This window comes from Rhodnius prolixus, unplaced genomic scaffold (assembly GCF_049639745.1).
Source record: "Rhodnius prolixus isolate KJV_2025 unplaced genomic scaffold, Rpr scaffold_17, whole genome shotgun sequence".
NCBI lineage: Eukaryota > Metazoa > Arthropoda > Insecta > Hemiptera > Reduviidae > Rhodnius > Rhodnius prolixus.
The window spans coordinates 1,369,426-1,395,449 of NW_027411626.1; the positions used below are offsets into that span (position 1 = coordinate 1,369,426).

General features: G+C 34.8%; 2 protein-coding genes across 3 annotated transcripts in view; one reads left to right on the forward strand and one right to left on the reverse strand.

The window, feature by feature from the left end:
* Nucleotides 1–9,938, reverse strand: part of LOC141459676 (protein unzipped-like) — a 125,869-nt gene extending 115,931 nt beyond the window's left edge. Inside the window, exon 1 of one of the 2 annotated variants that reach the window (XM_074139024.1) lies at nt 9,780–9,938. Coding sequence is in view for 1 of the 2 variants with exons in the window: in XM_074139023.1 (XP_073995124.1) it covers nt 9,491–9,508 (18 nt within the window). In the remaining variant the exon portion in view is untranslated. Of the gene's footprint in view, nt 1–9,490 lie in introns of both variants that reach the window. The other variant, XM_074139023.1, reaches the window with a different exon arrangement.
* The window catches only part of Miga (mitoguardin), a 236,717-nt gene that overhangs the window by 119,537 nt on the left and 91,156 nt on the right, over nt 1–26,024 (forward strand). The gene's annotated exons all lie outside the window — the stretch shown is intronic.

Genomic DNA, 26,024 nt, shown 5'->3' on the forward strand with positions numbered 1-26,024 from the left:
CTTGCTATAAATTTTTTCCAAGAGACAATTTATTTATTTTTAATTAAAGCTGAGCTTTTTTAAATAATAAAGTAACTAAATAAATTGTCCCATGATTATTTTAGTTTGATCTCAGATAACTTGTACTTGATTATAAACCGAATCCCACGGTTACAGGAAGCACAGTACCTCAGTACGTGTATTTCCGGTATAGGTGGAAATATGAACCAAAAAAAAAAAACCGCTCTCGATTGCCATACTTTTCTAAAGAGGGTTAAAGAAAAAAGCGAAAGAAATTGGCAAAAGAAAAACTGGATAAAAAGTAGCACCAACATTGGTGTAAGCAAAGATAGATGGTATGTGCCAATTGCGACTAGCTTGCTCTCTGGAACGGCGAGGTTCTAAGAGAGAGAGAGAGAGAGAGAGAGACACAGTGTTTAGAGGGGAGGAGACCCTCATGAGGAGGAGGTCTCTCCTAGCTATGACCCATCCTCTTGGAAAGGTGAAGGACAAAAAGCCAACAATGGAAACCGGTATTCTAAAGTTTTTACACCTCAGCTAGTTGCATTTTTTATTACACCTTGATCGTCTTGTCTTCCGCAAGAACGTTGTACGTTATTGCGCTTCAGTGCACGTTATAATTAATTTGATGGTGTAATTGTACACATAAATAACTTGTTTCATTGTTTTTTGTTCTTGTTTAAATACTGTAGAGCAGGAAATAACAAATCATTGGATAAGATATAATTATACTGGTCCATAACTCGTTCTTGAAGTTCTTATTAAAGATTATATTTATTTGTATAAACCTGATCAGTTTCCATATTTGGGAGAATATTAGCTGTACAGTCAATTGCAAAAACTGGGGGTACTCTCTCTCTCCCTCCCTCCCTCCCCCCTCTCTCTCTCTCTCTCACACACACACACACAATTTATTTAACTTCCTTTTAATATCAAAAATTTCTTCAAGAGATCTGTTTTGCTATTTTTTCGCTATTTTTCGGCAGCCGATTCATTTCTCCATAAGAAAAAAAAAAGAAAGAAAGATTACGGCCAATTTCAGTCAAATAAATAAAGTAATTGCCTATTTTTTCAGGCAAGCTTTACGTCCACCAAATTAGGTGTCGTGGACGGAGGTGACTAGCAAACAATGCTTTACTACAAAATTCCCCATATTAACTATTAAAATCCATGGCCTAGACCAGGGGACTCGAACCCACTAAACCAACAATACACCTTAGCATTGCGGGTCTAGCCTATAACCGCCTAACATACTTTACTACAAAGTTCTCATATTAACCATTAAATAAAATCCAAGGCCTAGACCAGAGAATCGAACCCACTAAACCAACAAAACACCTTAGCATTGCGGGTCTAGCCTATAACCACCAAATATACTTTCCTATAAATTTCTCATATTAACTATTAAATAAACTGCAAGGCCTAGACACCGGGAATCGAACCCACTAAACCAACAATACACCTTAGCATTGCGGGTCTAGCCTATAACCGCTCGGCTATTGTGGCGTCTCGGTCAAATATATATATATTTTTATTTGTATTAATGGCTACCTTACAGAAAGCCTAGTTGATTTTATAGGACTCTGGCTCGCATGTAACAAGCAGCCGGCTCTTGGAGCCCTTTTTTTCTACCTAGGAGCTTTCTTACTGCTCATTATCCGGCGGATGGGCAATGCAGCCTGTAACGAGAAAACACTGTCCAGAGACCGGCATTACATTAAATAAAAATTCCCGGCCAAAATTGGTCTCTAAAATTAAAGAAATTAATAAAATAATTTCTCTTGCTAGAATAGTGGTAAATGCTAGCAGTAAACACAAACAGTGGATTGGGGCAAATGCCCTTTTTTTAAAGGACAGAGATGAGGTTCGCTGACTTTAACCAACACCCAGAGGATGTAATCTATTTCATACACACACCCAAAAAACAAAAGGGATCCCACAACCCTATTCTAAAAACTAGGTGTTGCAACATCATCTTGACTCATAAATATATTCTGCCCTAAATACTGAGATTTAATATTGATATAGTTTTCCCCCTAAGAGCCCTAAATCATTCTCAACTTTACTAATACATAATGCTGAAGGACCAGAACCCTACCAATCCCATTCCTAAGACTTAGACTCTACAGTAAAGTTAAGTTATACTTTAATAAAATCATGATTTATTACTTAATCGATAGTTGGACTTTAAAGTCCCCGCCCTCTAGCTGAAAATTAAGCTTCACTTTTACGACTTTACGTTAACTTTAAGGACTGTTTTGACAATTTTAATATTTCCCCCAACTTTTAAGTTAAGAAACGGAAAACGAACTTAGTTGAGAAAACTGAAATTATTGAAATGGATATGTCCTGTTTTTGTAACATTTTATACACCTGAATCAAATATTTAAAAAAATCAATTTTACATCCTTGTAAAAACAACTTTTTAATATTCCCAATTATACAGTAATAAAGACTATTTTGAACGTGAAACGAAATATATAAAACCACATTAATAATAGTGTCTATTAAGTAAAACATATGATTGGTTCGCAAGCTTATTATTGTTGACCTTGACATATGGTACATGAAATGCCTAATACTACTTCTGTTTTAATTAAATCGATTGCTGATCGATCAATAATACTTCAGAAATAATCGAACATATATTGGTACAAAAGTAGGGAAGGTCGTATGGACTAATGTATTTAGGCATTTTATTTCGATTATTTCGTATATTTCGTCTAGAGAGATCTTCTGAGTCGAAAAAAAAAGAAAATTGATTTGCTGAGGGACAGATAAAACTTGATATTTCGATTCAGTGCCACCATGAGACGGATTGTCAATAAATAGACAAGTGAAAGTAAAAGCCGCTTGAGTAAATTATTTTGTTTTATCATTATATTTGGGAGGATTATCTCGGAGGCTGCCGGCTTTTCTTAGAACATCATCCTTATTTCAAGTACCAAGAGTTTGTAACTATTATTTGATTCTCAGTAAAGTCCATCTTAAAGCATTACTGGGTAAGAGATAGCGTAGTTAACTTTTCCTTTAAGTCTAAAAGAGTATCATTGGAATATAATGTATGACCTCAACTTCTACGTAATATTAATATGAGAACTTTGTAGTAAAGTATTGTTGGGCGGTTATAGGCTAGACCCGCAATTCTAAGATGTATTGTTGGTTTAGTGGGTTCGATTTCCTGATCTAGGCCGTGGATTTTATTTAATGTTTAATATGAGAACTTTGTAGTAAAGTATGTTTGCTAGTCGCCTCCGTCCACGACCTCTAATTTGGTAGTTGGACGTAAAGGCAGCCAGAAAAAATAGGCATTACTTTTTTTAATAAGACAAAGTGTGAGAGTTTTTACGTCACTCTGGGGCACCACAAAATTTACGTTGTTAACTCAAATCTACTATTGCAAATCGCAGGTTATTTCCTCGGATCCCAGAGCTAGCTCACCATGGAAAGTGAATCATTGATTACGATTGTGCAATATTTGTTTTGCAAATTATACCATACGCTCGGGTGGAGGGTGGCTACTCTTGATTAAACTTACAATAATATAAAGCCAGATCTAACGGTAGCTGGGGGAGGGGCGTAGCACAGCTGCAACGTCTCTCTGGTTCATGGTAATAGCATTGTACAGTAAATAGTCCATGGCTACCGGGACCATTGCGCAGCATACATTTATGCATAAATTAATTAAGCAAAGTAGAATGGTTAATATAATACTAACAAAGTGGGGGGGTAACTTTGATGGGCAGGGGGAGGCGGTATCTCTAAAACTTTTCCAAGAAAGTTTGATACGTCATAATCACAATTACGAATCTTGATTAATAAATAATGTCACCCTGTTTTCATTACGTAATTAAATTTACGTAATATTAGATGAATTTTCAATTTCTTTTATCGATTTTTTGATTTTGACTTCAAACCGGAAATGGCCGTGTTAATATCTCCTAGAAACTGACGTTTTTTTTTTTAAAGGCGCGTCAACATCTAAGGTTATTTAGCGACCGGAGCTTTTTCCAGTGCACTGCCGGCCTCCGGACAGTGTTCTCTCGTTGCAGACAACACTGTCCATCACCGGACAGTGAGCTGTAAGAAGCTCCTAGGAAGTGAAAATCTAAGGGTCAGCAGCTGGGGATTCGAAACCGGGACCTCCATCTCACGGGCGGACAAGTTGTTTAAAAAAAAAAATAATGATCTCTAGGTTTATAGCTTAACTTAAAAAACGAAAATCTATCGCTGATAGATTAGATTCTGTAGTTGGGTTCAAGAAGGAAGGATTAGCTGCTGTGTTGATCCCCGTTACGTTGAGCTCGGATTCGAAACTCAGCTGATGATGGCCCTTGGATGTTCTCTCTTCCTTTAAAGCTTTTTTTTTTTTGCAGGTCTCTGGGCGTCAATGACCGGATGTTGACGAGCGTTAAATTGAACCCAAAAAAAATTCAAGCAATAAGAATTTGGGTCAAGACAACAAAAACGGAAGTGTCATTTTACGGAATCTATTTTTTTCCCAATTTATCCTAGAATATGCTTTACCTAAACGGAACAATCTTAAGATTTAAATTTCAGGCGGGGGCTTAACGTCCAACTACTAAATTATGTGTCGTGGACGGAAATTTCTCATATTAACCATTAAATAAAATCCAAGGCCTAGTCTAGGGAATTGAACCCACTAACCAACAATACATCTTAGCATTGCGGGTAGCCTATAACCGCTCGGCTGCCGTGGCGCCCTTTTACCAAAAACTTTTACCAATCTTAAGTTGTAAATATATCTCAGGTACAGGATATATCTCACCGAAATCCCCAATTACAATTATAATCCAATCTGTAATCCAATTACACAAAATATCACAACGTCAACAAAATATGTACGTACTGTAATTAAAAAGATATAAAAATTAAATATTTAATGTAAATAGGGTGAATATAATATAAGTTACAAATTTTGGAGATACTGTTTCTATATGTGCTTTCTATCTAGTTATTTATAGCTGCTATTAAAATAATTTGTCTAAATTATTGTCGTAATTATCAGGTGAACTTCTACAAGTCTTTCTTTTTATTACAATAAATATAAATTAATTTTTAATGACACCAAATTGCTGTTTAAATTCATTCCTGCAGTGTTAAATTACAATAATTATTTTAGTTTTAATTAATTTATTATTTTTAATTATTTTTTTTTATGACAACAAAATAAAATTGCTGTTATATTTAAGTAATTACCACAGTAAAACCTAATCTTGCACCATAATTAGAAGTAAATCGATTATCGCCGCTAATGACCGCCGTAGAAGTCGATGTGCCGGAAAAAAAAATCGATTATCTCCCTAGCAAAAAAATTCAATTATTTGGTATATGAGAGCAAAACAATATTTTTGCATCGATTTTTCATGGAGAAAAGGAAGTGTTGCGATCGTGTCCGCCGGAAGTACCACTGTAATGGAAAGTAATATATTTTAGAAAGTAGTTTGCTAAAATATTCTTTCAAGTTTTACTTCGTCTAACCTTATTACAGTAAGAGAATTTTCCGTTTTTGGAATTTTTACCAAAAATAACCCTTTTAAGGGACCTCCCCCCCCTGAATTGGTACCTTAATTTTACACCAATGCCTATTTTTTCAAGCGGGGCATTAAGTCCAACTACCAATTAGGTGTCGTGGACTCATACTTTATTATAAACAATTTTTTCCAAACAAATAAAAAGTAGTCATACGCGGGATTCGAACTGGCGATCTCCCTCACACAAAGCCACTCTCTTGACCACTAGACCAACACCCGCCCTTACACCAAAGCTATCTATCATCCACTTAATGCAAAATAAAAGGCATTTTTAGAATATCTACTTTTTTAAATATAAATATAAAAAAAATACCAAATGTCCAAACTTCAAGAATAGTGTGTTTCTTTTATAATGTGGCATTTTCACTGAAACAGAATTAGTTTTGTTGAAGGGAAAAATAATCTTGTCCAAAATTGTATTGCTGTTAATCTACAGATTATCTGCAATTGATGTAAAGGAAAATTTGCAGATAGTCTGAGGAAAAAAAAAACACCTTCTTCCTCCCTTCAATGGAGTTCTCTCGTCATGACGTCACCTTACACCTTATCTCTCCATTAGGAGTTTATCTACTGGAAAATTGCGTGAGGTCTATAAACTATTTACGCCCCTCTCAATAAACTATATCCCAATTTTCTTCTTCTGAGAATATTGAGGGTGGGAAACGGGATTTTCTTTTTTAAAAAAAATGTATAAATAATAAAAACAAAAAATCATCCTAGGGGAGCTTCTTTACAGCTGGCCTGTAACGAGAGAACACTGTCCGGAGGCCGGCAGTGCACTGAAAAAAGCTCTGGGCGCCAATAACCTTAGATGTTGTCGCGCCTTAAACATTAAAATAAATAAATAATAATAATAATAATAATAATAATAGGTAATAATAATAAAATTTTAATAATTTTTTAAAGAGGAAATAGTTTTCCGGAATTTTCTAGCAAAACGGATCCATAACTTTTTCCTTTTACGATGAAAATAGTTTCATAGATTAACCAATTAGAGCTCAGACTGAACACTTAGTATGATTAGTATATGTAAATACGAAAACAAAAATGAAATCAGTACAAATACATTAACAAATCTGGTGTGAAATCTCTCGACTTTCTCTTACTAGCTGAACGGAAGTACTGTGATCGTGTCAAATTATCTATTTCCAGTTTTTACCAGAAATATCCGCTTAAAGGACTCCGGAAAAAAGTGTCCGTCTGTCTGTCTGTGGCCAGCGCAACAACATTCACACAGGAAGTTTCAATAATCCGAATTAAGCGCCATCATCGAACCTTACGGGGGGGGGGGGCGGAGAATCCAGCCGACCGGAAGTACCTCTTCATTGAATGGATTTTCAAGTTACAGGAGATTTTCTTCACAACTAGATTCAGATTATTGCGCAACATTTTCCCTAGGAAAAATCGATTGAGCTCACATTTGGGCGAGGGGCGGGGGAGTTATTATCGGAGTTTTCTCTATGACCTCATTTCATAGGGGGGGGGGACTTGATCGTGTAATAAGAATGTAATTAAGGATTTAATTGGTGTCTAAAATTTCACAGATATTAAGACAAAGGAAAATGGAATGGAAATTAAGTGCTGGTATAGATTTAGGTAGATACGAATTTTCAAGTTCCGTGAAAATTAAATTACGTAAACTACGATATGAGGAAGTCGCGTGAGTGTGCATATCGGATGTTGAACACTGAAACAACTCTTTGTTGCCCCCTCCCCCCTCCCAGAGAACTGCACTAAAACGGATTTTAATCACATTGACTCAGGTAAGGCAACTCTACAGTAATGATAACATTATTGTAATACTTAAATTGACAATAGATTCTCTTTTTTTTTAAATAGCAAATACAATTTTAATTAATCACAGCATCCTCCATATTTAATGGGCACATTGATGTAGTTCAGATATTTAAATTTGTGGTTATATCACTAATCAGTTGCATAATGAGGCTTGGCATAATCAATTACAGATGAATTCATTAGCAATCGAATCGAACTAATCCGTGATTATGCTACTTTTTATAATATGATTATAGTTTGGGAGGGTCTTGAATTACACAACCTTCTTTTAATGCCATTCTAGATTCTTAATAAACTTGCGATTGTTTACTAAATATTTATTTGAATTTAATGTTGTAGTTGGGATGAGAAAAAATAAAGAAAATTTTTAAAAAAGGGAAATTTCTTTTTTTACCCAAAAGTGGCCATACTGAATTCTCCATCTTTTATATGATATAAGGACCAGTTCTGCAGTGAACTTTTCTTCAGTATTCAAAGTGCTTTTGAATTGGACGTCACTTAAAACAATTTGCATAAACTTGTTCTAAAGCACGGGACCGGACAAAGTTTTCCAACTAAACAGTGCGTGCGTGTATGCTTTCAAAGTGTATTAAGTGTGCTTACTTGAAGTACTTAAGTGTTAACAAAATTTAAATTCTGATCTCAAAGCTCAAAGAAAATTACCAAGTTTTATTGATTGCTAGAATTTCTTTTTTTTTAATCAAAATTTTCAGAAAATTAGAAAAATTGGGAATTTGTGTGTTGTGGACTGGACGAATAGATTTGCTGGAAAAGTGCCTTCAAAGTATAGAGAAAAATCTATATTTAAGAGACTTCTAAGAAGCTGGGTATTGAACAAGATGGTGAAATTCAAAAAAAAAAAAAAAAAAGATCCCAGCCGTTTCTCATGCTAGCTTTTAAGATTTTTCTTTTGGTGAAAATGAAAATGAAGAAAAAGAGAAAAAGGTGGTTTGGGATTGTGAAAAAAAAAATCTATTCCTGAAAATAGCATTTTCTCTTGGAGGACTTATTTGGGGACCCCTATTTTGTTGGTAACGCATCAAAGGAAATCTTTTTTCAAGACTTCTTACTGCTTCATCACGTGGCTTAGTTTTCAAGCCTATTAACTTGGTCTTCCGGTATCTACAACAAATAGTGGTATTCCAAGATGAACAAGCAAAAAAAACAAGACACATCCGAAAATACGTACTACGCACAGAACTAGAGCTACTCGATCAACCAATCCTGAAGATTGTCAAAAGACCTCATGAGAACAGGCGGATGATAACCAAGAAAAAATGAAATCAGCTACAAAAAGGAAAAAAAAACAAACAAAACATTCATCATTGATTTCCTGTTCTAGATTTTTTTTCTTCGGCGAATTTCCACGGGGCACTTGATTTAGTTTAAAAGAAGCAGCTCTGTGAAATTTTTGGGTTAAGGCTTTAATAATTCCATAAATTTCTCCCACTTATTTATATTTATATGAATGTCAAGTGATGTGTATTTCTAAAAATCGAGTCTTTCTAGATTATTGTCCATAAACAAAACCCCCTTAAAAATAGTCGTTTTATTATTAATACAAGACGTAATAATCTTTTAGTTTAAAAAAACATTTCAAAAAGATGCTACCATAAAATAACATCATTTTAGTTTACAAACCTTATCAAAAACAAAAAACGCTACCACAAAATAACATAATTTTTTAGTTTAAAAAAAAATAAATTTTTAATAATAAATTTCTAGTTCGTAAGTAGTGAAAAATGTATAAATGATATTGCGAATGTCAAAAACTTAAGAAAGAATCCTTAAATTTTAAAGTAATGGTAAGTAAATGACTGAGGTCACTTAATTTATAATAAGAACTACAAAAATGTAAGAAAAAGTAATGAATAGAATTCTTATTTATGGGTAAGGGCCACCTGTATCAAAAGAAATCAAAGAAGGTTACACCCCTTATTTCTAGTAGCAATAAAAAAAAAAAAAAGAAATACGATATCCAAAAAATTTTATAGTTTAAATAAATTCATAAAATTTTAAGAAAATAAATTCTAGCATATTCCAAATAAAGCAAAAAATAAAATTTTAAATTATGAAATCCCACCACCAAAGAAAATTTATAGAAAAAAACAAAATATTATTATTGGCTTTACCCTTACCTTTACCTCAGCACACATACTGGTAAAATGAATATATATTTGTTTTTCTGTTCACAATTTTCTTAATGAATTTCCCCCAAAAAGGGAGAGAGGAAAAACAAAGTAAATGAAACTAAACTAAATTTAAATAAAATCAGAACACAAAACTTCTTTTTTTTCAATTCACTGTGAAGTAGCGTAGATAAATTGAATCTTAAAAGATGATAAATAGTTTTTCTTATATTTCAATTATAAATAACTAAAAAAAAAAAAAACTAAAAAATAATGATAATTTTACAAAATGAAGCACCTTATTATTTTTCTTTATAAATTTAAGCAACCAATCTTGCTTTGGCTCCGTCAAGATATAGACGCTGACTGACTACTTTTAAGTTGATATTACAAAAGCACCCAAGATTTGCCGGCAACATTGTCATGTGTTTACCTGCAGCTTGAATCATTTTACCGAACATTACCGAACGTAACCCGAATGTTTACGAATGATTTTTGTTTTTTTTTTCTAGTTATAGTTTTATTTTAGAGCGCGAACTAGAATTTACTTATTTGAAATGGATTTTTTTTTTTTGGGCGATATTTTTATTTTGCTCTTGAATAGACTAGATTAATTTTTCTCTTTCTGCGTTCCATGTTTAAAATTATCCATTTCGATTATATTTAAGCGTATTTCATACTTAACGTAGAACAGCTGGCTAGTTGTTGCAAGTTATTTATTTTTGTTTACGTACTTATTAGGTATATTTAGGAACTATATTTATTTTTTTCAATTTATCATATATTAAGAATGTTCAAATTATTATTATTTTTTCAAAAACGAGTTTGAACACTCACACGACTTATGCTCGAGATTTGACTCGAAGAAACCTCAAAACTAAAAACTAATTTTTAGAGATAAATTATTCGACGTAAAAGTGGTTTTGCAAAATTGCAAAAAACTCAATTCGCCGAGATTTCAAATTCGATACTTAGCAACCCATAATTAGGCATCTATTAGGGACACAATTAGGGTTTTGGCCTCAAATCGGTCCACCGGAAGTATGATTTTACTGAATAGAATTTTTTAATTTATTTTAGGATTTTACCGGAAGAGCTGCTTAGTGTGCTAATTGTACACGCGAGGATCTATAACTTTTACTTTTTCCAAGGAAATTCTATTAGGGGTATTTCTGGGAGAAGAAGATCTGTTCAGACATTCCTCTAAGGTGCCATTACTGTTCATTGTACTGGCTTACCACCTGTATAATATTAATAAGAATCAAAAGTGGGACTGAATTTCCCTCTAAAGTGCCAATACTGTTTATTGTACCGGCTTACCACCTGTATCATATTAATAAGAATCAAATGTGGGACTGAATTTCCCTCTAACGTGCCAATACTGTTTATTGTACCGGCTTACCACCTGTATCATATTAATAAGAATCAAATGTAGGACTGAATTTCCCTCTAACGTGCCATTACTGTTCATTGTACTGGCTTACCACCTGTACAATATCAATAAGAATTAAATGTGGGACTGAATTTCCCTCTAACGTGCCATTACTGTTCATTGTACTGGCTTACCACCAGTATAATATCAATAAGGATTAAATGTGGGACTGAATTTCCCTCTAATGTGCCTTTGCTGTATATTGTACTGGCTTACCACCTGTATAATTAAGAATCATACATGCGCCAGAATTTCCCTCTAAAGTGCCACTACTGATTATTGTACCGGCTTTCCACCTGTACAATATTAATGAGAATCATAATTACAAGACAGAATTTCCCTCTAATGTGCCATTACTGTTTATTGTACTGGCTTACCACCTGTACAATATCAATAAGAAACGTGGGACTGAATTTCCCTCTAATGTGCCTTTGCTGTATATTGTACTGGCTTACCACCTGTATAATTAAGAATCATACATGCGACAGAATTTCCCTCTAATGTGCCATTACTGTTTATTGTACAGGCTTACCACCTGTATAATATCAATAAGAATCATACATTTGACTGAATTTCCCTCTAATGTGCCATTACTGTTCATTGTACAGGCTTACCACCTATTCCTGTATTAATCAGAATCAAATACGAGACTGAATTTCTAAATTTTGTTCGATAACAGCTGATCAGAAGTACCACTTCACTGAATATATTTTTCAGTCTTCCGACATTTTCTTCAAATACGGTTTCTACAGTTATATTTATACTTTTTATAGCGATTATAAACACATAAATCTACAAACTTTTACCGGAAACATTTTGATTGAGGGTATTTCTGTTATTGCTGATGGGAAGACTTCCATCTAGAGCAAGGATCGGCAACCAATTTCAAGTAGAGAGCCATTTCTTCTTAAATAATTTTAATAAATCTTACCAAGAGCCGCAAGGATGATAGTGTGTAAACAACTCTGTAGTTCATTTATATTCACAAATTATTATTTTATGATATTCAATAACATTTAAAGGTTTTATACATTTATTTTCACATAGTGCAAAGTAAATGAACGAATAAACAATAACTAAACCTGGGTCATTCCATGTCAAATCAACACGGGGTCTGAACCTCACCATCTCGGATTTTCTTGAAATTTGGCACATGTGTGCTATTGGTATAGACTTGGAAAAATATGAAATTTTACTGTGATAAGTCAACTGGTTTATGAGTTACAGGGCTGTAAAGTTGCCAAAAATGGGCTGAAAAACAGGGAACCCCGTGTTTTTGAATTACTGTAGAAGCTTACCTAATTGAGCTACAGACTTGGGATTGGTGTCATTTTATAGCATATATAATGCCCTTTCCTGTGTTATGCGACACCATATGGGTTAGGATAAATAAAGTTTGTTAAATTTAAATTTAAAATTTAAATTTAAAATTTTTTAAAAAGTACATATTTTAAAATTTTAAAATTAATTCCATGAATTGCTAGTAGTGTTACGAATCACTGGCCAAAATATTAATTTGGGACAGCAATGGCTTCATTGTTATAAAAATTTAAGACTAAAGCTCCAATCCGATTAATTCAACTCTGAATTCATGTTAATACAATAATGCTAATAATAATTCCACTAATAAGTCCAAAGTAAAACATACTGTTAAGTAATAGGATCTCTTTATTATTTTAAGCTTGAAAAGGCGTCATTTGTTTGACATGCATCACTTTCTAGTAGGACATAATGTAAGTTCTTCCAGTCAGAGTCACAGGATCAATTTTTATCAAAACATCCATTACTGAGACCCAAAGAATATCGGCATTTCTTGGATGCGAGATGATTTAGAGGGTCCAGCTGGATGAAGAAAAGTTACTTTTACTTCATCAAGTTCTTCATTTTTCTCTAAAACATATCCATGCCAAGCCACCCGTTTCTTTATAGACTACACTGATATACAACCTGATATGGCGGCTAATTTTAGATTATCAGGGAATTTTGAAACTTCCATTTCGCAAGCTTCTGAGTTCATAGAAAAGTTTTTAACCAATATTTTGGATTTACTTCTGGGAATGAAAGCATGGTATTGCTGTGTTCCTTTAATAGCCAATGCTTGAGCAAACCGATTTTTTAAAAAACACTCAGATTCAACAGTCTTCCTGGGTTGAATATGCAAAGTCTATGTTGGTGATGTTTTCTACTGCCCACTCAAAAAGTTCTAGTGAAGTTTGGATTTGATTTCCATAGGGTCGTTGCAAACTGGCACGAGCTGCCAGTCTCTTTACCGAACCCCCTACGCAATCACAAGGCCCTTTGCCGACTTAAACCAACTTAAAGAGGCTGATATCTCAGCCAAAGAAGACTGTTCTTGAACAAAGATATTGAATTATTTTTGTATAATTTGATTAACTGCATAATTTCATTAAAATAATATATTATAATTAATATGAATAATTACTGTAATCATAATTATTAATTCTAAAAATGATTTCAAAATCAATATTTTAAATCTTAATAATTATGAATTATGATTCAGTGATTCATTATTACTATTTTCAATTTATTTATTACTTTAATTTTATTAAAATATATTTTCCATGAAAAGGAGCTTTAGTCTTAAATTTTTTTAACAATGAAGCCATTGTCGTCCCAAATTAATATTTTGGCCAGTGATTCATAACACTACTAGCTATTCATGGAATTAATTTTAAAATTTTAAAATATGTACTTTTTAAAAAATTTTAAATTTAAATTTTAAATTTAAATTTAACAAACTTTATTTATCCTAACCCATATGGTGTCGCATATCACAGGAAAGGGCATCATATATGCTATAAAATGACACCAATCCCAAGTCTGTGGCTCAATTAGGAAAGCTTCTACAGTAATTCAAAAACACGGGGTTCCCTGTTTTTCAGCCCATTTTTGGCAACTTTACAGCCCTGTAACTCATAAACCAGTTGACTTATCACAGTAAAATTTCATATTTTTCCAAGTCTATACCAATAGTACACATGTGCCAAATTTCAAGAAAATCCGAGATGGTGAGGTCAAAAATGGTCTTTTTTTGTGTTGATTTGACATGGAATGACCCACCTGTGTTTGAATGAAAAGTCGGCAGTCTCATATAATTACGTACTTTTTTTAAGTATTCTATTCAATTTCGAACCTATCACATTTAAAATTATTTTTGAAAAAATACCTTTAAGAAATGGAATTTTCATTCGTTTCAATAAATTTTCTTGACTGGCAAGCCATCACCGGCTTTGCTAGAAGATGCACGCAAAAGGGGCGAGCAAAAGCACAATGTTGAATCAGTCTATTGTATAGCAAGCATGGTGATAAGCTGTGATTTCAAACATCGGCATTTCCTTTCTGTATGGAAGATAAGAACGAAGAACAATAAAGGAGTGCTAAACTAAGTTTTCTCTCTTTTTATTTGACTTGATTCTCTTTCATGGTATTCGGGTACATTTTATCTTCTAAAAAAACAATAATGGTTGATGGAATAACCAGAAAGAGAGGGTGTGACGGAATGTACGATTAGTGAAGTGATAGCGATCTTCCCCCATCTTGTTATATACGATTACAAATTGTGACGCAACTGTCTCACACACACACACACACAAAGCATTGGGTTTTTTTTTTAATCGAGCACATAATTAATATACGCATAACATTGCACTAAATACATGATTGCCTTATAGCTTTGTTTGTTTTCCGTTCGAGTGAGAGCTCGGCTCGTTCCAGCGATGATTTGTTAGCGCACTTAACAAAACTAGCAATCACTATCTATCTTGAGCTGTTCCCATACTCCATAACTATCCGATTAATTTCATCGATTTATATTAAAGCCGGTCAAGTTTTATTACAATCAGAGAGAGACAGAGGATTTTTTTTTCGAATATTCCAATCGATTGTTAAGAGTTGTTGAGTTTTATTAGAGTCAGAGATAGTAACTCTAAAACTACCGGAAGTACCACTTCTACCGCTAGTACCACTTTTACCGGAAGTACCACTTTTACCAGGAGTTCTACTTTCAGCGGAAGTGCCACTTTTACCGGACGTAACACTTACCGGAAATACTACTTTTACCGGAAGTACCCCTTTCACATTACCGGAAGTACCACTTTTCCAAACGTAACACTTACCGGAAGCACTATTTTTACAGAAAGTACCACTTTTACTGGAAGTGCCACATTTTCCGGAAGTTCCGCTTTTACCGGAAGTGCCACTTTTTGGAAGTACTACTTTTACCGGAAGTACCACTTTTACCTGACGTAACACTTACCGGAAGTACTACTTTTACTAGACGTAACACTTACCGGAAATACTACTTTTACCGGAAGTTCCACTTTCACATTACCGGAAGTACCACTTTTCCAGACGTAACACTTACCGAAAGCACTATTTTTACAGGAAGTACCACTTTTACTGGAAGTGCCACATTTTCCGGAAGTTCCGCTTTTACCGGAAGTACTACTTTTACCGGAAGTACCACTTTTACCGGTAGTGCAACGTTTACCGGTAGTGCAACTTTTACCGGAAGTATCACTTTCACATTACCGGAAGTACCACTTTTCCAGACGCAACACTTACCGAAAGCACTATTTTTACAGGAAGTACCACTTTTACTGGAAGTGCCACATTTTCCGGAAGTTCCGCTTTTACCGGAAGTACTACTTTTACCGGAAGTACCACTTTTACCTGACGTAACACTTACCGGAAGTACTACTTTTACTAGACGTAACACTTACCGGAAATACTACTTTTACCGGAAGTTCCACTTTCACATTACCGGAAGTACCACTTTTCCAGACGTAACACTTACCGAAAGCACTATTTTTACAGGAAGTACCACTTTCCTGGAAGTGCCACATTTTCCGGAAGTTCCGCTTTTACCGGAAGTACTACTTTTACCGGAAGTACCACTTTTACCGGTAGTGCAACGTTTACCGGTAGTGCAACGTTTACCGGAAGTATCACTTTCACATTACCGGAAGTACCACTTTTCCAGACGCAACACTTACCGAAAGCACTATTTTTACAGGAAGTACCACTTTTACTGGAAGTGCCACATTTTCCGGAAGTTCCGCTTTTACCGGAAGTACTACTTTTACCGGAAGTACCACATTTACCGGTAGTGCAACTTTTACCGGTAGTGCAACTTTTACCGGAAGTATCACTCACATTACCGGAAGTACCACTTTTCCAGACGTAACACTTACCGAAAGCACTATTTTTACTGGAAGTACCAATTTTTACTGGAAGTGCCACATTTTCCGGAAGTTCCGCTTTTACCGGAAGTACTACTTTTACCGGAAGTACCACTTTTACCGGTAGTGCAACTTTTACCGGAAGTACCACTTTTACCGGTAGTGCAACTTTTACCGGAAGTACTACTTTTACCGGAAGTACCACTTTTACTTACCGGAAGTTCCACTTTTCCAGACGGAAAGTGCAACTTTTACCGAAAGTACCACTGGCTTTCCACCTTTTTAGACCTTTCGTTCTAAAATGTTTTCTATAAACTCTGCATTTATACTAAAAGTTTTTATTTAGAAAATTATTCTGAAAAAATTCTTTTTTGGCCAATTTGAGGTGTGTTAAAAATGTTCCAATAAGTTGAAAACCACTCGAAAATTATATTAAGAGGAAGTCATGTGAGTAGTTTATACCAGATTTTTTTTTTTTTTATTCTTTTCGGCCAGTTAAATCATGCTAGAATATTTGGAGCATTGAAATTTACTGTATACCATAATTCAAACTAATATTTGTTGGCTACAATCTACGTCACACATTGGCGTAGAGCCAATAACTGGAGTAACATTAAAGGATTTAATGTTTGCATAACTGAATGAAGGACCTCTGATTGTCCGCCTATGATCTTCTTGCATCACGTTGATTTGTCACGTTTATTGATTATTTTTATTCGCTTCTAAGAAAATAAAAAAAATGCTATTTTGCAGAAAATCTACCAAAAAAAAACAAAATCAATAAAGCCGTACTTGTGGTTGGAGGGGCGTTGATTGGTAACTGACAATCAGAGTCCTCAGATGAGATCCAATCAAAAGATGAAATTTCACCTTCCTGCAAGTTGACACAAAATTGAAAATTGTCACACAATTTTAGGTGAAATGTTCTTCGTTACTGAGTACAGTCCCCATTGTGGCTGAAACAGCTAATGTTTAGCTACACAGCTGAGAGGATTATCAACATTCTGAAGGACACAGATAAGGAGATATACAATGGATTGCTAAAATTTGATAGATTTCCATTTCGCTCAAACTTTGTATGTTAATACATAGTTCTATATATACAATTTTGCTCACTTAAGGACAGTGTTTTTTTTAACACATTTAATTTCTGGATTAGAATAGTAATAGCTACAATAACGGAAGCTCCAAGAAGTTTTTCCGAGTTTTTCCTCTCTTGCGAGTAAAACCAACTGGAAAATAATAAATAAATTTTAGGCCCACTTAATTTTCAACTTATGAATTTCCACTCATTTTTCAACAGCAAAATTCGGTTGCTGTTCATGACAGCAGAATTTATCATACAGTATTTCTAGAAATATAATCCACACCGGGCCAAGTTATTGCTGAGAGAGAATTAAAGCAAACAAATATCTCGTGGGGCACTAGCCACTAGACAATATTTCGCTAGAATCTTCAACTCTTTTAATTAAAATGTTATTTGAGTTTAATTTTTTTTTTTCAAATCATCAATTTCTTAAATTCAAATTCATCATCCAAATTAATACATTATTATTAAAATTCAACGTAAAACATAAAAATAAAATCTTTAGTTAAGTGACAAAATTTTTGCTATTTCTGACAGTTGTGCAGCTAAACATTGTCTTCAATTGAGCAAAATCGCTTAGAAATCTGTGCATTTGGAAAGAAGATTAAGGGACTCAAAGATTGAGGGTAATGGAAATCGGTCAAATTCCAACATTCTAGTGGCCTCCAGAGTGTTCATATTTTTTTTTATTGGATTTAGACGCCACGATGGCCGAGCGATTTTAGAGGCTAGACCCGCAATGCTAAGATGTATTGTTGGTTTAGTGGGTTCGATTCCCCTGGGTCTAGGCCTTGGATTTTATTTAATGGTTAATATGAGAACTTTGTAGTAAAGTATGTTAGGCGGTTATAGGCTAGACCCGCAATGCTAAGATGTACTGTTGGTTTAGTGGGTTCGATTCCCCTGGGTCTAGGCCTTGGATTTTATTTAATGGTTAATATGAGAACTTTGTAGTAAAGTATGTTAGGCGGTTATAGGCTAGACCCGCAATGCTAAGATGTATTGTTGGTTTAGTGGGTTCGATTCCCCTGGTCTAAGCCTTGGATTTTATTTAATGGTTAATATGAGAACTTTGTAGTAAAGTATGTTAGGCAGTTAGAGGCTAGACCCGCAATACTAAGATGTATTGTTGGTTTAGTGGGTTCGATTCCCCTGGGTCTAGGCCTTGGATTTTATTTAATGGTTAATATGAGAACTTTGTAGTAAAATATGTTAGCTAGTCGCCTTCGTCCACAACACCTAATGTGGTAGTTGGACGTAAAGTCTGCCTGAAAAAATAGGCAATTACTTTACTTTTTTTTTTATTGGATTTACGCTGAAAACCCCGACGTTATTGAAGGTTGAGAGATTTTTTTTTTCTAGTTTATCGTATGATTTAGAGGATTGACATGCGATGAAGGTGTAAGAATTAAATATATATATTTTTTTTAAACGTTCGATGAAAGTTTAGAATTCTAACCCCGGCGAGTCTCCCTCAAGGTTATTTCCTTTAAAAAAAACCACCAACACCTATTCCCGCAATCAGCTTATTTCTTTGATCAGCTTATTCACTGTGTCGGTTTTTCACAGTGAAAAAATCGATGAAAAGCTATTTCCATTGACGCTAGTCATTTCAGAGTAATCGGATTAGATAGTAAAGGTTACATGTAAAAACCACATTAACTAATTGCGATCCGGAAACTAGGCATTTCACTTTTTCAATGGAGCACATTTCCTTTATTATGACTAGAGCTTTTTCACTTGGATATTGATTAAAGTGATTATAATGGAAACGTTATCTGGTTGAACAGTTACATTTGCGAATAGAATTCTTCATTTATTTATTCAGTGATCAAAGTACGAGGATAAAAATTTATCATTTTTAGCAAGTATTTTGCATTCATGTCTCTATAATTAATATTTACTGTCAGTTAAAAATAATCGATTGATGCAATCAATAAACTATATTTTGTATATTAATACAAATTCACTTTGCCATAAATATAGCTTGCCAGCTCGTACTTCTAAAGGAACTCAAGTAAATTTGGCAAGAATTATTGCCCAGATATTATAGGCTTATGTAAGCAAAACATTGAACGGAGTATTTATCGTCGTTGAAGACATTAAGATAGATAGATAGAAAACATACTTTATTATTATCATATTTACAAAAAAATAAAATTAAATTAAAATTAAATATTGGAATTGTATGAATACTGACATGAATAACAATCGTCTGTCAGGATATTGTGGCTAACATTTTAAAGGAAAAACATTTTCAAAACTTATAATTCTATACAAAAATAGATAAATAAATTAAAATTTTTTTTCAATTTAAGGAATGGGAATCGGGCCCTAAAGAAAAGAACTAGTTAATAATAATAATAATAATAGTAATAATAATAATAAGGGAAGGGATAAGCTATGAGGTTAGCATACTGGACTCCCACGCGGAGGTCCCGGGTTCGAATCCAGCAGCTGACCCTTAGATTTTCTCTTCCTAGGAGCTTCTTACAGCTCACTGTCCGGTGATGGACAGTGTTGTCTGTAACGAGAGAACACTGTCCGGAGGCCGGCAGTGCACTGGAAAAAGCTCCGGGCGCTAATGACCTCAGCTGTTGATGCGCCAAAAAAAAAAAAAAAAAAAAAAAAAAAAAAAAAAAAAAAAAAAAAAATAATAATAATAATAATACGTGCCGACCCAGCTCGAGTGGATAAAAGAAGAGAAAAGCTTACAACGATTAGGGGCGCTAATGACCTCAGCAGTCGATGCGCCAGAAAAAAATAAAAATAAAATAATAATAATAATAGTAATAATAGTAATAATAATAATCAGGGAAGGGATTAGCTATGAGGTTAGCATACTGGACTCCCACGCGGAGGTCCCGGGTTCGAATCCAGCAGCTGACCCTTAGATTTTCTCTTCCTAGGAGCTTCTTACAGCTCACTGTCCGGTGATGGACAGTGTTGTCTGTGACGAGAGAACACTGTCCGGAGGCCGGCAGTGCACTGGAAAAAGCTCCGGGCGCTAATAACCTCAGCTGTTGATGCGCAAAAAAAAAAAAAAATAATAATCAAAGCTACATCCAAGACATCATGGGTTGGTAATAATCTTTAATAATTAAAAATTTCCACTAATAACATTCTATATGCCATAGATTCTTTAATATAGGCAATTAATGCCAGCCAATTTGAAGACATTAAAATGTACGCAGATACGAGCCGTTTTTTTTTTTTTTTTTGTATAAATCCAAATTGTAGACAGTGGCGCACCCAGGCTGGATTAGGAATTGAATTTATCCTCTCCAGAAAATATATAAAAATTTAAAAGTATGGCGCACTGCATATATGGTGCACATAACTACTGTGCACGGACATTGAAGAGTAGAAGACGCCACGATAGCCGAGCGGTTATAGACTAGACCCGCAATGCTAAGATGTATTGCTGGTTTAGTGGGTTCGTCTCTCCGATCTAGGCCTTGGATTTTATTTAATGGTTAATAAAAGAAATTTACAGTAAAGTATGTTAGGCGGTTATAGGCTAGACCCGCAATGCTAAGATGTATTGTTGGTTTAGTGGGTTCGTCTCTCTGATCTAGGCCTTGGATTTTATTTAATGGTTAATAAAAGAAATTTACAGTAAAGTATGTTAGGCGGTTATAGGCTAGACCCGCAATGCTAAGATGTATTGTTGGTTTAGTGGGTTCGATCCCCTCGGTCTAGGTCTTGTATTTTATTTAATGGTTAATAAAAGAAATTTACAGTAAAGTATGTTAGGCGGTTATAGGCTAGACCCGCAATGCTAAGATGTATTGTTGGTTTAGTGGGTTCGATCCCCTCGGTCTAGATCTTGTATTTTATTTAATGGTTAATATGAGAAATTTGTTGTAAAGTATGTTTGGCGGTTATAGGCTAGACCCGCAATGCTAAGATGTATTGTTGGTTTAGTGGGTTCGATCCCCTCGGTCTAGGTCTTGTATTTTATTTAATGGTTAATATGAGAAATTTATAGTAAAGTACGTTTGCTAGTCGCCTCCGTCTACTACACCTAATTTGGTAGCACTTTACTTTTTTCTTTTTTTTTTTTTATTAAGAGTAGACTTTTGTTTACGTGCAACAGATGGGCGTGTCTGCTTGGATCTTCAGAAGAGGAGATTGTGGTGGGGTTTTCCCCCCTTTGACTGTAGGATGCTCATTAGGAAAAAAAAACATCTGGAATCACGTAGCCGGCTTTACTCACCACGTAATCTTTAGGCAAAGTAAGACGTTCTCCTTAAGTTCAGCTTCAGTGACCCACAGTTGAGAGGTACCCAGGGCCGCAATGTGGATCTGGCTTGTAGTAATGTTGTGACAATCAGTTCCAGGCTAGTTGTTCCCGAAGATGAGCGGGGTGTTTTGGTTATCCTGTATGGAGGGAGTACCACGCTGCATTAAGGCGCATTATACCTCCTTCCTCCTCACCCCAAAATCAGCTAGGTCACCAGAAAGATGGTTGGAGTATCTAGCGATAGCTCCAACAGTTTGAATATTTACGGGAAGCGGAAGTGGTTTACATTGTGATCTCACGAACTTAGGAAAAGCTTCCGTTTTTTTTTTTATTTTTAACACAATAACTTTTCATTAACACTTCGTCCTCTCCCCCCATTGGGAAAATGTCTTCTTTAGAATAAACTAAAATTAGGCGAATTTCCCAAAAGGCTATGCGGATGGAATTCAATAAGTCCAATTTTAGGTTGGTATAATTTGCCAGTTCCGTCGCCAGGGGATTCATTGGGAATGGTAGGTGACTGGCCGTATGTATGTATATTACTGTATCCAGGTTACTGGATATATATAGAGAGAAAATGGGAAGGCTGTGGAATATAATGTCCCGCCGTGAGAGGAGGAGGTATTGTTACCGGCAGGTGATAAAGTGCCGAGTAATGGTAGTTTACTGTAGTAGAGAGCTTGCCGCTGGGGTAGATGGACCATTCGTCCTGCTGTGCAGACTGAAAGGCCGGACAGAGATCCTGTAATGTCGGCTAGTGTGTGTCTCCCAAAGTGCTTGGACCATCCACTGCACTGACTCATTCTAGTATCTCCTCCGGCTTTCTCATTTATGATCTACACACATGCGCACCATTTTCTCGGTTACAAAACCGATTGGTTTATTTATTATGTTATATTAGACCACTATTTTGCGGGTATCACGTCAATGAAACTTAAAAATTTCAAATTCATCTTTAATTTTGAATTTAGAATTTCCATAGAGAATGTAAAAAAAAACAAAAAACATGGTCCACCCAATTTTGGAGACTTTGGCTACTCCTTGGGCTTACCGTAGGACAAAAAATTATTTTGAAATTGTATCTGGAACTTTAGAAACAAAATAAAGGGGCCCCCACCACTTTAAGAGCAGAAGACTCTATTCACTCATTATTAAAGTGTCTGTGAATGTCCAGTACAATTAATGATTACATAAGGGGAAGAGAGACTGATTAAGCACACTGGACAATTGTACTTTATAGAATGATGACGTCACCGAGGGAACAGCTGTGCTTCATCTAAGTCAACTAAGTCAAAAAAATTCATTTTTAAAAAATTTAACAAAAAAGAAATTCGGGAGACCGGGTCCCATCTACGAGTATTTTGACCAACAATACGAGTACCTTAATATCCTCGGTTGATAATATACAGGGTGATCAGTATAAGACTACCGTAACTTCGGGTGGTGATTCTGGGCATCATTTGCAACAAAAAAAAAATCTATATAAACTATGGCCCGATTCGGCTCCATTTTATAGATATTTTTAATTTTATAAAAGGTATACCTTTCAAAAGGTAAAGTAAAGTAATCGCCTATTTTTTCAGGCGGGGCTTTACGTCCAACTACCATTTACTAGGTGTCGTGGACGGAGGCGATTAGCAAACATACTTTACTATAAAGTTCTCATATTAACAATTAAATGAAATCCAAGGCATAGACCGAGGGAATCGAATCCACTAAACCAACAATACATCTTAGCATTGCGGGTCTAGCCTATAACCGCCTAACATACTTTACTGTAAATTTCTCATATTAAACATTAAATAAAAATCCAAGGCTTAGACCCCGGGGAATCGAACCCACTAAACCAACAATACATCTTAGCATTTCGGGTCTAGCCTATAACCGCCTAACATACTTTACTATAAACTTCTCATATTAACAATTAAATAAAATCCAAGGCACAGACCAGGGACTCGAACCCACTAAACCAACAATCCATCTTAGCATTGCGGGTCTAGCCTATAAACGCCTAACATACTTTACTATAAATTTCTCATATTAACCATTAAATAAAATCCATGGCCAAGACCCCGGGAATCGAATCCAGTACCACAATGCATATTAGCTTTGCAGGCCTCGCCTCTTAACCCGCTCGGCTACCTTTTGAAAGGGGTTTGTATGTAGATGTTTTTTTTCATGCGTTGTGCACGTTTTAAACTTATATTAATATTTTTGAGAAAAATGAAGTGAAAAGTTTTTTTGGAAAAAAATTAAAAACTTGCTATTTCTTATGTTTAGGGCACTAAGTAAAATATTTGATATTATTATTTTGAAATATAAACTAGCTTATTTAAAAGGAAATGTAACCTTCTTTCTAATGACCTTATTGAAATTGCTGTAGCTTTAATAGTTTGAGAAATATAGGCAACTTTTTGCTATTAAGTAGTAGTACCTTGAAAAAACATGAAATTAAAAATATTTATAAAACGGAAGCGAATCGAGCCATAGTTTATATAGAATTTTTTTTGTTGCAAATGATGCCCAGAAACACCTCCCGAAGTAACGGTATTCTTAAGCTGAACACCCTGTATTTTGATATATCAAATTATTAAATTTTAGACTATCTGCTAAATTGGGTTCAGTAATTCGCAGCTATGAGATTATTTGTACATACATTCTATGTACGTATACGAGTTATATAAAGTTAACTAATAATAGAATTAATTAATATATAGTATATAGACTGGTAACGATCATTATTTAATATTCCAGACCACTACGATGCTCTGTCTAGCTCGTCTCCAATAAATTAGGCCTTTCATTCAGGTATATTACACAACGCTATCCACTACCTGGATTGAATTTCTGATGAGAGTGGTTCGTCTTCAATGTGCACTTATCTACTTCACACTGATAATCTTTCTTTCTCTCTCTCCGATATTTGTAAATGTTTGATGTTGATAAAATACTTCTGTAGAAAGGACACCCATGATAGGTACAAGTTTATTATCTGTTGTAAACAGTTTCTCAGTTCGAAAATGAAAGTGCCAAAGAATTTATTGATTTTTTAAGCGTCTTTATTCGCTAACTTACTTAGAAAAGAAAAAAAAAAAGAAATGGTGATTACGTCATAAAAATTATAGCTGCATTGAATATGCACCGGAAGTAGCCGTTTTGAGTTCCTCTTGGTGCAGAAAAAGTGGTTTGCACGCACGTTCGTTGCTCAGGAAACTGTAACATTAAACTCCTATTTTGATACCTTCATAAAACTTGACAGATGGTTTTGTTTTTCCAATAATCTTGGTGTACTATAGTATATTATACTATAGATCTAAACCTTTTCCCAGAAAAATCGATTAAAGGCACTTTTTGGGAGAGAGGGAAGCATTGTAATTTCTTACCACCTGTATAATTATTAGTAAGAATCAAGTATGATACTGTAGTTAGGAAATTTTAATAAAATCAGCTGAATGGAAATGCCACTTTACCAAATAGAGTTTCCCGAGTTTTAAGATATTCTCGCAAATGGAGTTTGCATAGTGATTACGAACAGATAAGTCGATTATAAATTAAACCGGATGTTTTTCCCCCCAGAAACTCGATTAAGATGATGAAGGGTGAGTAGATTCCTTTCAAAATAAGAATTCAATATAATTCAATCGTTTAGAGTCGTGTGAGTGTAAGTAAAGTAAAGTAATGCTTTCAGGAGGGCTTTACGTCCAACTACGAAATTAGGAGTCGTGGATGGAGGCAACTAGCAAACAATACTTTACTACAAAGTTCTTGTATTAATCATTAAATAAAATCCAACGCCTAGACTAGTACCGCAATACATCTTAGCATTGCGGGTCTAGCCTATAACCGCCCAACATACTTTACTATAAAGTTCTCATATTAACAATTAAATAAAATCCAAGGCATAGACCAGGGGACTCGAACCCACTAAACCAACAATACATCTTAGCATTGCGGGTCTAACCTATAACCGCCTAACATACTTTACTATAAACTTCTCATATTAACAATTAAATAAAATCCAAGGCATAGACCAGGGGACTCGAACCCACTAAACCAACAATACATCTTAGCATTGCGGGTCTAGCCTATAACCGCCTAAATTCTCATATTAACCATTAAATAAAATCCAAGGCCTAGACCCCGGGGAATCTAACCCAGTACTGCAATACTTCGCGAGTCGTGTATATACAAGATTTTTTTTTTTCTTTAATCTTTTGCTGGGCTTAATATCTATGAATAATATAAGCAATAAATACAAATATAATGCAAGGAATTTCATTAGACTTATTTTATTAGCAAGGAGTGCGGGCGAGATGTGAGGCTGAAGTCAGACAGACTGGAGTAATAATTCCCCTGGATTCCAGCGCCTGGTGAAGAAGAGCCGGTCCAGTCCAGCCTCCAATAAACTACATTTCTCTCTTTTTGTGCCACCCCTCCCCCCGTCCCGCACGTTTCTGTATTTCTAAATTATATTCCAGCATATTATTTAATTTCAAAAAGTTCATCTTCTAATTCACCTTCCTGGAGGCCATAACTTCGTATTAGTTTAATTAAATCTAGTCTAATTTTATTTAACA